Here is a 13815-nt window from a genome sequence, read left to right on the forward strand (position 1 = left end):
TAAAAACTAAACCTGCTCTGCAACACAAGAAAAATGCCTCAATAAGCAATCAATGTGCCTTTGTTAAGTTGTTAAGTTCATCATGGCACAATATTTTCAATAATGCTGATAGAATGAATGAATAAAGTTTGTTAAATGACAACGCCACTCTCCATGTATCAATGAAATTTTTACGGCTCTTTCGAAATTTTGTTTTAAACAAAAAAAAAAGGAAAAGTTCCTTTCTTGACAGAGTTTATAAACCAGGTGTTGTAATCGTTGTTAAGACCTGAATGTTTGTTCTTTGTGCTAGTTCCTCGTCTCTTCCAGCTGTTCATCATCTAATGAGACAGATAATCGGCGTAAAATAAACAAAATACACTGAAATACAAAAACAATGTGGTACCAACTTCTATAGTGGCATTTAAAAGTGAAATGAAGGTGTCTGTGGTCAAACCGGCTAAGGCTTACATATTTCATTACAGTGGACCGTTCACATGTTTCAAATAATGTCGGGAAGGAAGGAAGTCATCCAATGGCAATGAAGCTCGTTGTGAATTCTAATACCATAGAGACAATAGTAGAATTTAATTCGAGAAGAATGTGCAAGGGCATTGAGAAGTTTCCAGCCGAGAGGTGATATTGACCTACTGGCCGGCCATATTGATTCCTGGCTGAACCACGAAATGTGGACGCGCAATTTCGTTGTCGTTTTCTTTCACTCTGACAGGAAAGTATGGATTTCCATTCCTTCTTATTCTTTCACAAACACACCTCTTACGTAAATACTCGTCCAATAAAGCAACGTATTAACACACACGAACACGTATGCTTCACATGCGCAGAACACGATACTAAACAATAGCATCCGTCCTGGATCAATTCTAGAAGATTGAGGTCGAGAATAAAAAAATATATCTGCTTCATTAAAATGCTGTAGCTTCGGAACTTACGTAATCTGGATCAATTTGAAAACACGTTGGATCCACAACTACGACAGTGTGGTTGAAATCGTGTTTGCTTCAAAGATTCTTATAAGTATAATATTCATATTTCTGATGGACAGACTGGCTTGAACGAATGATCTATATACGAGGGGGAGTCAAATGAAAACCTTAAAAGTCCGACAAGAATTACAGGACAGACTGTAAACAGCTCAAATTTATGTGAGGTATCGACTGGTATTTACAAAACGACCTCAAGGCAGCAACACTGATCAAGTAAACTTCATAACACCATTTCTGTCATTAAAGATAGCGCCTCCTGCATGCACATGCACCAGCATAGAGCAGTGGTTTCTTGCCATCTGGAAGCCGAAATAAAACTAAACTTATAGACATTCTACGGCAAATGAAAATTCAATGTCCCTATGCATGTTTATCACATCAGCAAGTTTAAAAATAGAGGAGGAAGTTCGACAATGACCTCAGTCCGCACGCAGATGGGTCGAAAGACCTTCGTGGTGGCTCATAAGTGACTGCACGTAGATAGATTCCAAATATTCTTCTTCTTGAGTTATACACGCACTAACACAGACTTGAAAATACGTATATGTAGATCGGCAATGGATCTATGCTAAGATGCAGCAAACTTGTGTAACTTTACATGCAGAAACCTTCTAGATAAAAAAATTGGTTTTCATTTGATTGTCACTCGTATTTTAATCTCAACGGTAGCTTTGCTGTCATGTATGAAGCTATAAAACTCTATTGTACTGTATTTTTATTGTCTTACGTCACTTTTCTGCCTATTATAGCTAATCGCGTCAATGAGGATGAATCATGATAAGTTGCAATTGATGAAGAGACACTCACAACGGAACGCCCATGACCATTCCAGGACTCGAACTTGAGACCGCCCGTGGCGAGATCGTGAGTCCAGCACCCAGCCACTCGGACACTATGCGGCGCCAAAAAACTAATGAGGCTTTTGAACAAGACAATATTGATACCATCCTAGGCAGAAATGCTAGTTGTTTTTATTTCCCTAAAATAATGAAACAACTATTTTTATCACTGTCGTGTCCACTAATTTCCAAATTGAGTATACATGCATCTATAGGGAGGAGGACAAGTAGAGGGGGCAGTTGCTCCTCCTAATATTCTCACTTAGAAATTTAGTGTAGATAAATCTTACTTCCGTTAATACTCTCTTAAAAAATTAAAGTATTTTGAAGCCGACGAAAGTTACAACAAACTTGGGAGGAAGGGGTTATTTCCTATGTAGCCTAATTGTACAGTGGGACCCATGAGTATTACCCTGCAAATTGTCCATCACCATGTTCGTGGACTTTACTTGACCCAATAAGAGCTTCAAGAATTAAAAGAAAACTCAAAACAATCTGTTGACAACTTCTGCACCAGCATACATAAAAATCCATCACTTAAAAACAGACAGGATGCAAGAGAAAAATTAATTTAAATAGTCATGGACAATTTGCACGGTAATACTCATGGATCCCACTGTACTACCTCACTCCGTTCTCCAGCAAATTACTTGTTATTAAGACTCGCGAATTTTACTTCTTAGCGCAGCTGTGTTACACCTATGTGGTCGCAGAATAAATTGGAAATGAATAAATTACGTGTACTTGTTTTGAATCTGCTGTACGAAATCATGTTTATTTGTAAATTAGTCTGAACCACACAGAGGATATTAAACGGGGAGGGGTACAGAGAACTTTTGTGCCACGGAAATCCTTCTAATAGATTGATTTTCGGTGGGCCCGAACACATGCTACATAAGCCCCTGTTTAGTGCCCATCAATACAATAACACAGTAAGTTGGAATGACGTTTTTCTTTCTCTGACTGACTTTCATCAAGGCTTTTGCCTCCATAATCAGAGGGCCCGCGCCAGGCCCGTAGCCAGAAATTCTTAGTAGGGGGGGCGAAGTCAATCCTAGAGGGGGCAAATTTGTAATATATTGTGTTGCATTGGCAGATATAGCAAGGTACAGAGGGGCACTTGCCCCCCTCCTCCAAAAGTGATAAGTAACAGGAAAGGAGTGATATCTTGAAACTCCAACGAACAAAAAAAGGTCGAGCAACATCAAATAACAATATTTCAATAATGACCTATCCGACTACCAAAGAATATAAAAATAAAATTTAACATAAATAGGCTAATCGGGACTGTATCTACTTTATATTTACAGGTCAATAATATTAATAGACGAATAAAATGTACCAATAGCTTTGGGTTTCTCTGCAGAACTGATCAAGGAAGTCCTTTATAAATCGTGCTTCATAATGTTTCCCTCTAGTTTCCAGTATGCAAGATTTTTACGCACAAGGAATCTAACGAGAATCCAACAGCACCATTGTGTTGTGTTATGCAAGAAGAATCGAATTAATTAAATAATAATGGTTACATATTATCTACACTTTGATGAATTGTGTAAAAATTTGTAATACATATTTTGTAGGCCTACTTGCTAAAACATTAAAACATGGGTCCCTTAGTCCACCACGGATTATATATTCTTCAAATGAAAGACTCTTGTGACAATGTTTGCCTACTGGTTACGTTAACCATTTTGCAAAATACATGTGTTTGATTGGATTGATTTGGTGTTTTAAGTCCACTTTGTGCACTAAGGCTAATTGGGACTAGACCTACAGTTTAAAGTGAGATCCGAACAACTATGTACCTCCACCGGGTATCGAACCTGGGACCCCTTGATTACAAGGCAACGACGCTACCACTGCGCCATCGGGAAGGCCCTACATGTGTTTGACACCCGACAAACAAATAGGAATCCCTTGATTGATCAATGACTTCTTGGATTCTTGATATTTCACATCAAGTTTTATAGAGGGAAATGTTGTATCCTCTTTACATTATGAAAAATGCCTTCCTTAATGACTATGATATGTAACCGAACGATATAAGGGGCCTCCTTCGCCTTACCCCATTTCCGCGGCACACGGTCTCTGGGACGCTTATCGCCATCACCTTTTGAGCAGAAGCGTACAAACCCCAAAATATCAGTTTTTTTTTTATGCTGATACTGATTTCTGCCAGTCACAGAATGGCTTAAGATATATAAATAAATTAGGAGAATCCACTCCATAGCAGAAAAGTTGACATAATTATTTGTCAAAAAATTAGGTTGTGCCTGAGGTACTTGAACAGATAACATCTGCTACAGACACAATGTAATATTATAAATATAAAGAAATAAATATAGTATAATTTGAGAGATTTTCAATCATATTTATTTCATTGGAGCTTTTTTCTACTTGTCATTTTCTTGAACCTATATTCATAGGGTGCCGCCTGATAACGCCGACAACTTTCACAGTGTGTACAGGACATCAAGACAAGCAACTTTTCTCAGTCACTATTTGCTTGTCTAATTCTTCTTTGGATGTTACAAGAAATCGAAATATGGCATCTTCTGTCCTTAATGCATGCAATCCCATTGATAGCTTCGCAGTTGCAAATGTCATTTATTTTTACTGCCGTTTAAAATTCTGAGAGCAATATATAACATGCTATGGAAACGATATCATGTAAACAGTCAGGGTTAAAACTTAATTTTTTCTTTATAAAATGGATATCATAACACACAACTATGTTGCTTATCATATTTGATGCGTTTGCATAGAGAAATGATTCATAAGATTTGAAATTGGTATTTACACTCCATAAGGTGCTTAGTGTAACCCGTATCAAACTACAAATTTTATCGCTTTCTAACCGAAATAATAAATGTGAAATACTATCACATTTTTATCGTGTTTGATAATAATTTGAGCCAGTAAGCTGTCTTACATCTTTCACTAGCCGACCTCCATGGTGGTGGGATGGTTACGTAACATGCTACGAAGCCAGGGGTTCCAGGTTCGAGCCTGTGCATGAGTGTTCTTTGTGAGCAGAGGCAAAACCACAAATTTTTATCTGGAGGGGAGAGGGTCAGGTACCAGGGCAAATGTGCCAATAATAATAATAGTGGTGGTAGTGGTAGAAATAATAGTAGCATTAAAAGACGTTATTATCGTCGTAAATCGAGCAAAAGGGGGTAGAAGTCGGTGCTAAAGCATTTGTGTTTGAACAAATGATTTGAAATAATTTTTCCAACACATTCAGTTTCATGTTAGCTAATAATGGAAAACATGCACACAAACTATGTTTTTGAAAGACAGAATATGCATGACGAATGTTATTCTTTTTGTACATATGACGCGTATAACTTTCATGTACAACATATATTTTACACGTATGCAACATGGAGCGACGTAAAATAAGAAAATACATGTGCAACATGTCAACACCAAATGGTGTAAGTATTAAAAGTTTTTTTAATATATATATATATATATATATATATATTATTTATATACATTACATGATAAATTCATCCGGCAAATTGTCTCTCAAGTGTGCGTGCCCAACTTTGCGAGCGAAGCGAGCAAGAAAATTTTACGAAATGACGCGTCTGACTACCATGCTAGAGGTCCCGGGTTCTTTCCCCGGCCGGTTCAAATCCGGGAACTTTTCTAACGGTGGAAGCGGCCCCGGCGCCTACCCAGCGTCGAATAACATGGGTACCTGGGGGAAACCCTGGGGGGTAAAGGCGGTCAGGGGCGTGATGCTGATCACATCACCCCCACTCACGACCGGATCAAGAAAGTGTGGGGCGTTACCCCCACACCCCCTATACGCCTTCATGGTGTGGTGCTATGCACAGGGGAACACTTTACCTTTTTTTCTTTACCTTACTTTTATTTGTATAAAATTTGAAATCGAGGGGGCAATTGCCCCTCTGTGCCTCCTGTAAGTGCCCTTAACCGTCTGGAAGAAAAATGCAAGAAACACTTGAAAATTAATTTCATTTTGAGTATCCACTTGTCCTGCTATCCTTAGATTCTGCTAGTCATGTTTCTTTACTTCAACGTTTGCCCCCCCCCCCCTAGAATGGGCATCCAGCCAAGATTGGGGGGAGGCAATGCCCCTGCCCCCCTGTGGTTGCAGCACTGTTTGTGAGTTTGTCTCTTCATCAATTTCACCTCATCACTCATTGTCACGATTAGCTAGATGTGGTAGAAAAGCAACGCTAAGTAAAAAAAAAAATATCCACTCCCCCTCTCTATCACATGAATCGCTATTACCAAAACGTAGACTGGGGAAACAAAAAATTATGCAGTTCAAACTTCATAGCAACACATCCAAGAAAAACATCCAAACACATTAGGCACCTTTAACACAAGACTTCTCAAAATATCACAACTGTTCTAGATACTTAAAATTGCGAGATCATTTCCCGAAATCTGAATCTGGAAGGTAATTGTTCCCCCCAATACTGATACGTTATATGGAATCCCACACACCTTCATAAATCATAAAATCAATAAATGTCTTTGTTATGTTGCTAGAGTAATACGGGATATAATATTGTAAAGAGTAGTGAGAATTCCAGGTAGGAATGTGGTGTGTATTTTCACAGGGGGGGGCAGAGCAGGGTCTCAGGGGGGGCAGTTGCCCCCCCTGCCCCCCTCTAGCTACGGGCCTGGCCCGCGCACGGCTATGTATGTATTACTGTAAAGGCTGTGGCTTCTTCTTCTTTTATGAAGATAAGTGTCAAAGACAAAGAAGAACGTTAAATACGCCCCCCATCATCCATGCCCTGGTACGCTATCTATAACTTTAGATAAAGTGATTGAATCACTTCAAAAACTTTTTTATAGTGTGTGAAGGAAGTTGATTATTGTCATTTTTCAAGCTGCTCATTTACAATATCACATTATAATCAAAAATTTCATATCGCACCTTTTACACTTTACTCCCAGGTGCCTATTCATTAGAGGCTGAGTGAACCCAGGGCCACTTTATGCAGTGACAATGCAGGAAAAGTCCGACCTTTCGTCTGTTGCCCCTGGAATCAAACTCGTGTCTTCCGCAAGGTAGTTAGACGTTCTAAAGCACCGTTGACTCGAAGATACAAATATGCTTCCAATACCTAGGCATATTGTGAGGAAAACAGCAGTGAAGCTAAATAGGGGTCAAGCTGGGCCTCCCCCATAGACGAATAATTGGCTCCCAGTTTTTAGAAGAAGAAAAAGATAAATTATCAGTATATAATTGTATCATTATAACGAGGATAGGATTTGAAGGAGGGTAAGGGGGAATTTCTCATTCTGGGTTCTATGTGCTGGGCGACGGGGTTGAGACCATGTGACGTTAGAAGGGAGAAGCTCTTTCCGGTAAATTCTGGTATGAATAAATGTTTGTTAAAAACACACACACACACACACACACACACACACACACACAATTTTAATTTTTTTCACTGCAACTACCAACTTTCTGAACAACGAACTTGCAATACTTTTTTCTTTACAAAGAATGACACACTCAAGGATTTGTAACTTCTTGTACTCATTACATTCTTGAAGATTGTTTTATAATAGACCATGTTAAAAATTTAAACATAAACATTGGTGACGTCTTCGCCCGGGTCCCCCTGAACGTCCGGTTTACACCAGTCCCCGTTGTTTCCAGTACAGATTCACCGGCATACGATGTAAGAAATGAGCATTTGTTTTCATCAGTTGTGCGACGATAGTCCAGAAAGCTATTTGTTAAAGTTTTTCCATGAAGGAGTGGACTTGTTGAATTCTTTGGATGATCAATTGCAGTGCACATTATTGAAAAGGAAAAAAACAAAAACAATTTGTCTTTGTGGCCGCCAGTTGTATGTACATGCAGACATGCAACGTGGGCAGTACACGCACGAAGAACTCAAAATGTACAAAAGTTTAGATATATTCAATTAATTTGTAAATGGAAAAGATAGGAAAATAGAATGCTATAAAACTGGTGATATTGTTATAATACAATGTACGCTAAAGTGAATCTTTGCCAACAAATCTGCAAAAGTTAAGACATATTCAAATGCTGGTAAATATGTGTACTATGAACTTCGCCTGGGGAATTTAGGGAAAACCTATGAAGAGACATGCCACTTTCAATTGCACTAATTTACACAAACAGTAATGGAGCTTTCAGACTGAAACGACAAGCGATATTTGTATTTCACACCGAAGCGACAAGCGACATTCAATCTAAAGCAAACCGTTCACCACACATGCGCAAGCAACAGACTGAGGCGACACGATAAAACTTGTCATGTCGCTTTGGTTCGGAAGGTTTTGTTTATTTCTGAAGATTGGTTTCCAAAAGACCTGTCGCTTCAATCTGAACACTTCCTTTCGAACCGCATCGTGTCGCTCAGACTCCCAATGGTAAATGCGCGGTAAATGCTTGCTTGCTTATAAAGGAGTCTGTGTCGCTTGTCACTTCGGCGTGAAACCCCGCTGTCGCGTGTCGCGGTCTGAAACCTCCCTATCAGACGTGCTTTCATCACATATACAGATAAACGATCCTTATGCTTGTAAGAAAATACAAGTCGTACAAATGACTGTTGAGACCAATCCTTTCTTCGTTCCGCTTGTATCCAGAGATTTCTTCTCTCCATGTCCTTCAGAAACCTAGAAGTGATACTTGACACTATAAATTTGTTCCCGATAGAACTGTGTAAGCATATACTAACCAGCTTGCACCCTTTACCTTGTAAAAAATCTCCTCTTCGCCGTTTCATATTAACGTCCATAGCACAGTCAGCGTAACCGGATGTTTGAGGGGGAGACGAGTGCGCATGCTCCGCAGTAGCTCCACCTTTAACACCGTCCATAGTAAGCAAATTAATACTTCTTGTCAAGAATTAAAATTTGAAATTATGCGAAGCTTAATTTTACATTTTTAAAGGCAATGTCAAATAGATACCTCTTCCTCATTTGCTGAAAGATTTCATTATAAAACTTTACCTTTATACACTTACATTCAAAACTAAAACAAATAAATCGTGAAAATTTAGGTATGTTTTATATGGTATCCCATTTTTAACAAATTGCATTAAATTATGTAAGTTGTGCCTAATTAATACAAATTTAACATACATTATTTTCAAATTTTATTAACAGAGTCTTAGAATTTGTGTGATTTATAATTGTATGATGTATTTTATGCTTACAATTTCTGAATCAATCTTGGAAAAAATATATAGATAGTGCAAATTATATAGAACACATCCAGAAGTTGAAGGAGCATAGAATAATTGTGTCTCTATACAGAATAGTTACTCTATAAGACAAGTTTGTAATATATTGTAGGAGAATTTTACTTTCTGTGTTTGGCAACTTTTTTTTCAGAAAACATAGCAATAGTTATTTCTACAAATAATGATTAGTTATATTTTCCATTTTATTTACAGGTAATCTAATTAGTTGTTAAATTGAGAATGGAAGCAACACATAGAGGCAAAATAACAATGCCATTTTATGCCCTTCCACCTACTAAGAAAACAAGTGCAGAAATCATCAGTGAGGCTCGTGCTGCCATTGGTGTTGGAGATGGGCGACTTGGCATTCGTCCAGTGGATACAAAACGTCCTTTCACACCGAGGGAAAGGCAAAGAACGCTGTTTGGAACGTCCACTAAACCTTGTAGACCTCCAAGTTCATTTAGGTAAGACACCTTGAATTAGACTATGTGTTAAATAAGAATACTTCTGTTTATAAAGCTGTTACAAAGAAGACAAGAAATAATTACATCAATGTCCCTTTGTAATACTTTATAATTACTATCATTAATTTCTAAATATATTTTTATGTCATCATCCCTTAAAGATGTTCACCAGGCAATGAATGAAGATTGTTGAAACAATATTAAAGTTATTGACTGAGGAGTTATTGACTGTGTCTTGTGTAGTAGTTGTGCTGTCTAATGTGTTTGTGTTCGTCTTGTGTAGTAATTGTGCTGTCTAATGTGTTTGTGTTTGTGTTTGTCTTGTGTAGTAGTTCCTCCATTCATATTGGGGGTTAGGCGTAGAGCTGACAACTCTGCACTGTAAAAAGCCATGTCAAGAATCAGCAATATAAGGCCATGGATGTTCCCAAGGTAAAATATTCCGGAGGTAAAATAGTCCCCCGTTCGGATCTCCGGGTGGGGACTACTTTGGGAGGTCCCTGGACTAAGGATAATATCTACATTAGGAATAAGGATATTAAATTAGGCACCTGGAATGTTCTGAGCCTTTACCGGCCTGGGGCATTTCAGTGTACAGTTAATGAGATAGTGAAGTATAAATTAGATGTAGTAGCTGTCCAGGAAGTTAGGTGGCCAGGAGAAGGGAATTGTAAAACTAAAAATTATACTTTTTTCTATGGTGGTACTGAAAATCATAATTTTGGAACAGGCTTTTGCATAAATAATAGAATTATCTCAGCTCTTAAAACAGTAGAATTTATTAATGATAGGATATCATATGCAGTTTTACAGGGTAGGTGGTGTAAAATTATTTTAATAAACATACATGCACCAACGGAAGATAAAGATGATAATACTAAAGATGATTTTTATACAGAGTTAGAACAGGTCTTTGATAAATTTTCTCAGTATGATATGAAAATTCTGTTAGGTGACTGTAATGCACAGATTGGCAAAGAAGAGACATTTAAACCCACAATTGGTAAAGAAAGTCTTCATGAATTAAGTAATGATAATGGTATAAGATTGATTACTTTTGCAACCTCATAGAATTTAATTGTGAAAAGTACCACTTTTAAACATAAAGATATCCATAAATATACCTGGTCTTCTCCAGATGGTAAAACTCATAATCAGATAGATCATATTCTCATTGATAAGAGAAGGCATACTAGTATAATTGACGTTCGTACACATAGAGGTGCTGACTGTGCCAGTGACCATTATTTAGTAATTGCTAAATTAAGAGAAAGACTCTCAGTGATAAATCATAAGCAACAAAATCTAAAAGTTCTAAAATTTGATACAGGAAAGTTTACTGATGAAAGAATTAAGAAAGATTACCAAATTAAACTGTCAAATAGATTTGATGTTTTGCAGGATTTAAATGATGATGAAAATATAAATGAAACAGACGTAAATAAGAATTGGGAGCACATACGTAATGCAATAGAATCAGCAGCTAAAGAAAGTATAGGATACCATAAACCGAGAAAAAGTAAGCCATGGTTTGATAATGAATGTCATAATCTAATAGAAATAAGAAATCAGGCTAGACTTAGGTGGTTAAATAACTCTGATGATACAAATCTAAACAATTATAATAGAATAAAGCGAGAAGTTAACCGCACGTTTAGAAGTAAAAAAAGAGATTACTTGAAAAGCAAAATTAACGAAATTGAAACAAACAGCAAAAATAAAAATATCAGAGATTTATATAAAGGTGTAAATGAGTTTAGAAAGGGGTGGCAACCTAAAGTAAACTTGATAAAAGATAAAGATGGTGATTTTCTAGCTGACCCAAGCGATATTCTAAATAGATGGAAGAACTACTTTAATGACCTTTTAAATGTCCATGTAGGAGATAAATCAGAAGTGAATGAAGTCCACACAGCAGAACCTTTAGTTCCAGAACCTAATTTGACTGAAGTTAAAGATGCTATTAAAAGGCTAAAGAATAACAAAGCACCTGGCATTGATTTAATACCAGCTGAGTTAATTAAATATGGTGGAAATTCATTAATATGTCAAATTCATAAATTAATTTGTTTAATATGGAATAAAGAAGAAATCCCTCAACAGTGGAAAGAATCCATAATTGTTCCTGTGTTTAAAAAAGGTGATAAAATGAACTGCAATAATTACCGTGGAATTTCTCTACTCTCAACAACATATAAAATATTATCTAACATTCTTTTAACAAGACTAACCCCATATGCTAATGAAATTATAGGTGATTATCAATGTGGATTTAAACGCAACAGATCAACTACAGATCAAATTTTTCACATCAGACAGACACTTGAAAAAAAGTGGGAATATAATCAAAATGTCCATCAGCTATTCATTGATTTCAAAAAAGCATATGATTCGGTCAAAAGAGATAAATTATATAATATATTAGTAGAGTTTGGAATACCTAAGAAGCTTGTTAGTATGATAAAAATATGCACCAGTGAAACAGAAAGTAAAATTCGTGTGGGTATTAATATGTCTGACAAATTTACAATTCATGATGGGTTAAAACAAGGAGATGCATTATCTCCATTGCTCTTTAATTTTGCCTTAGAATATGCTGTTAGGAAGGTAAACGAAACTAAAGAAGGACTAAAATTAAATGGTGTGACTCAGTTGTTAGCATATGCAGATGATGTAGACTTACTGGGGGATGATGTGAATACAATTAAGAATAATGCTAAAATATTTTTCAAAACTGCTAAAGAGATAGGTTTGGAAGTTAACAAAGAGAAAACTAAATATATGCTTACAGGGCGAAACCAAGTGTTAGGTAATAATCAAAATCTAATTATTGATAACAACTCTTTTGAAACAGTTTCCAAATTCAAATACTTAGGAGTAATATTAACAAATGAAAATTATATTAAAGAGGAAATAAAAAGTAGGCTTAATTCAGGAAATGCATGTTACTTCTCTCTTCATAAACTTTTGTCTTCTCGTTTAATATCTAAGAAACTAAAAGTTAAAATATACAAAACCGTAATTTTGCCTGTAGTATTATATGGGTGTGAAACTTGGTCCCTTACATTGAAAGAGGAACATAAATTGAGAGTATTTGAAAATAAGATCCTTAGGAAAATATTTGGACCTAAAAGGGATGAGGAGACAGGTGAGTGGAGAAGGTTACATAATTTAGAACTACATAATTTGTATTCATGTCCAGACATTATTAGAATAATTAAATCAAGAAGACTTAGGTGGGCAGGCCATGTGGCACGAATGGGAGAGGAAAGAGGAGTTTACAGGATTCTTGTTGGGAAACCTGATGGTAAGAGACCAGTAGGAAGGCCAAGACGAAGATGGAGGGACAACGTGGAGATGGACCTAAGGGAAATCGGTAGGGATGGAAAAGAGTATATAGATCTTGCTCAAGATAGGGACAGATGGTAGGTCTGTGTTGCTGCAGCCATGAACCTTCGGGTTTAAGAAGGCTAGAGAGTTAGTTAGTTAGTTAGTTAGTTATTTTTATGTCATCTGCAAACAGCAACGATTTTGAATGGTTTTAAAGCATTGCTTTACTGTTAATGTAAATAGCAAATAACAATGGCCTGGGCAGGGCTCAAAATGGAAATTTTCACGAAACGGAATGCTTTACTTGACTTAACATGCTGTTGTTTTCCTTTCTTTTTTCTTTAGGCTCTGGTTACTATTGCGACGAGAGTAATGACTAGCGTAATGACATGCTGTATTACAATTAATAATAGTTAATATTAAAATTTAGTTCACTCTGAATTGAAAAAGTAGTGAAATATGAAAAAAAAAAAATCCAGATATTCACGAACTGGAATGTCGTTCCAGTACCCTCCAGTCCATTTTTAGCCCTGGTCCCGAGTGCCCATTTACAGAATAAATTATCTCTGAAGAGAAATCTGGGAGATCTGATAAAAAATTCGGAAATAAGTTGCACCTTGCATTCTTAGAAACCTTCAATCTTTTTGAAAATAAAATTAGAGAGACTTTAGTGACACATTATATACTTTAATATTGATTCATAAGAATGTTTTCTCGCCAACTTATCACTTGCTACTTTATTTAAAAATAAAAAGTTTATGAAACTCACTTTTATTATCGACTCACGTGCTGTGTCCTTTGAATAGGACACAGCCAACCCTTCAATGTAAAGTTTAGGGCAACCAAATCATCATCATCATCCTTCGCCATTTCCTGCCTCCTCTCTTTCCACGGTGTTCCAATCTTGTCCTCTTCATCTAACACTTTCAACTATCTGCTCTTTCGACCAACATATTGATCTCCCCTTTGCATGGCC

At 36.7% G+C, this 13815-nt stretch overlaps 1 protein-coding gene across 1 annotated transcript in view; it reads left to right on the forward strand.

Moving 5' to 3' along the window:
- The window catches only part of LOC146002128 (armadillo repeat-containing protein 2), a 131565-nt gene that overhangs the window by 18223 nt on the left and 99527 nt on the right, over positions 1-13815 (forward strand). Inside the window, exon 2 of the mRNA XM_083139847.1 lies at positions 9256-9509. Within this exon, the coding sequence (XP_082995973.1) occupies positions 9283-9509 (227 nt within the window). The 5' untranslated portion in view covers positions 9256-9282. The remainder of the gene's footprint in view (positions 1-9255; positions 9510-13815) is intronic.

Source organism: Lepisma saccharinum, chromosome 18 (assembly GCF_977018435.1).
Source record: "Lepisma saccharinum chromosome 18, izLepSacc3.1, whole genome shotgun sequence".
In the NCBI taxonomy this organism is placed as follows: Eukaryota; Metazoa; Arthropoda; class Insecta; order Zygentoma; family Lepismatidae; genus Lepisma; species Lepisma saccharinum.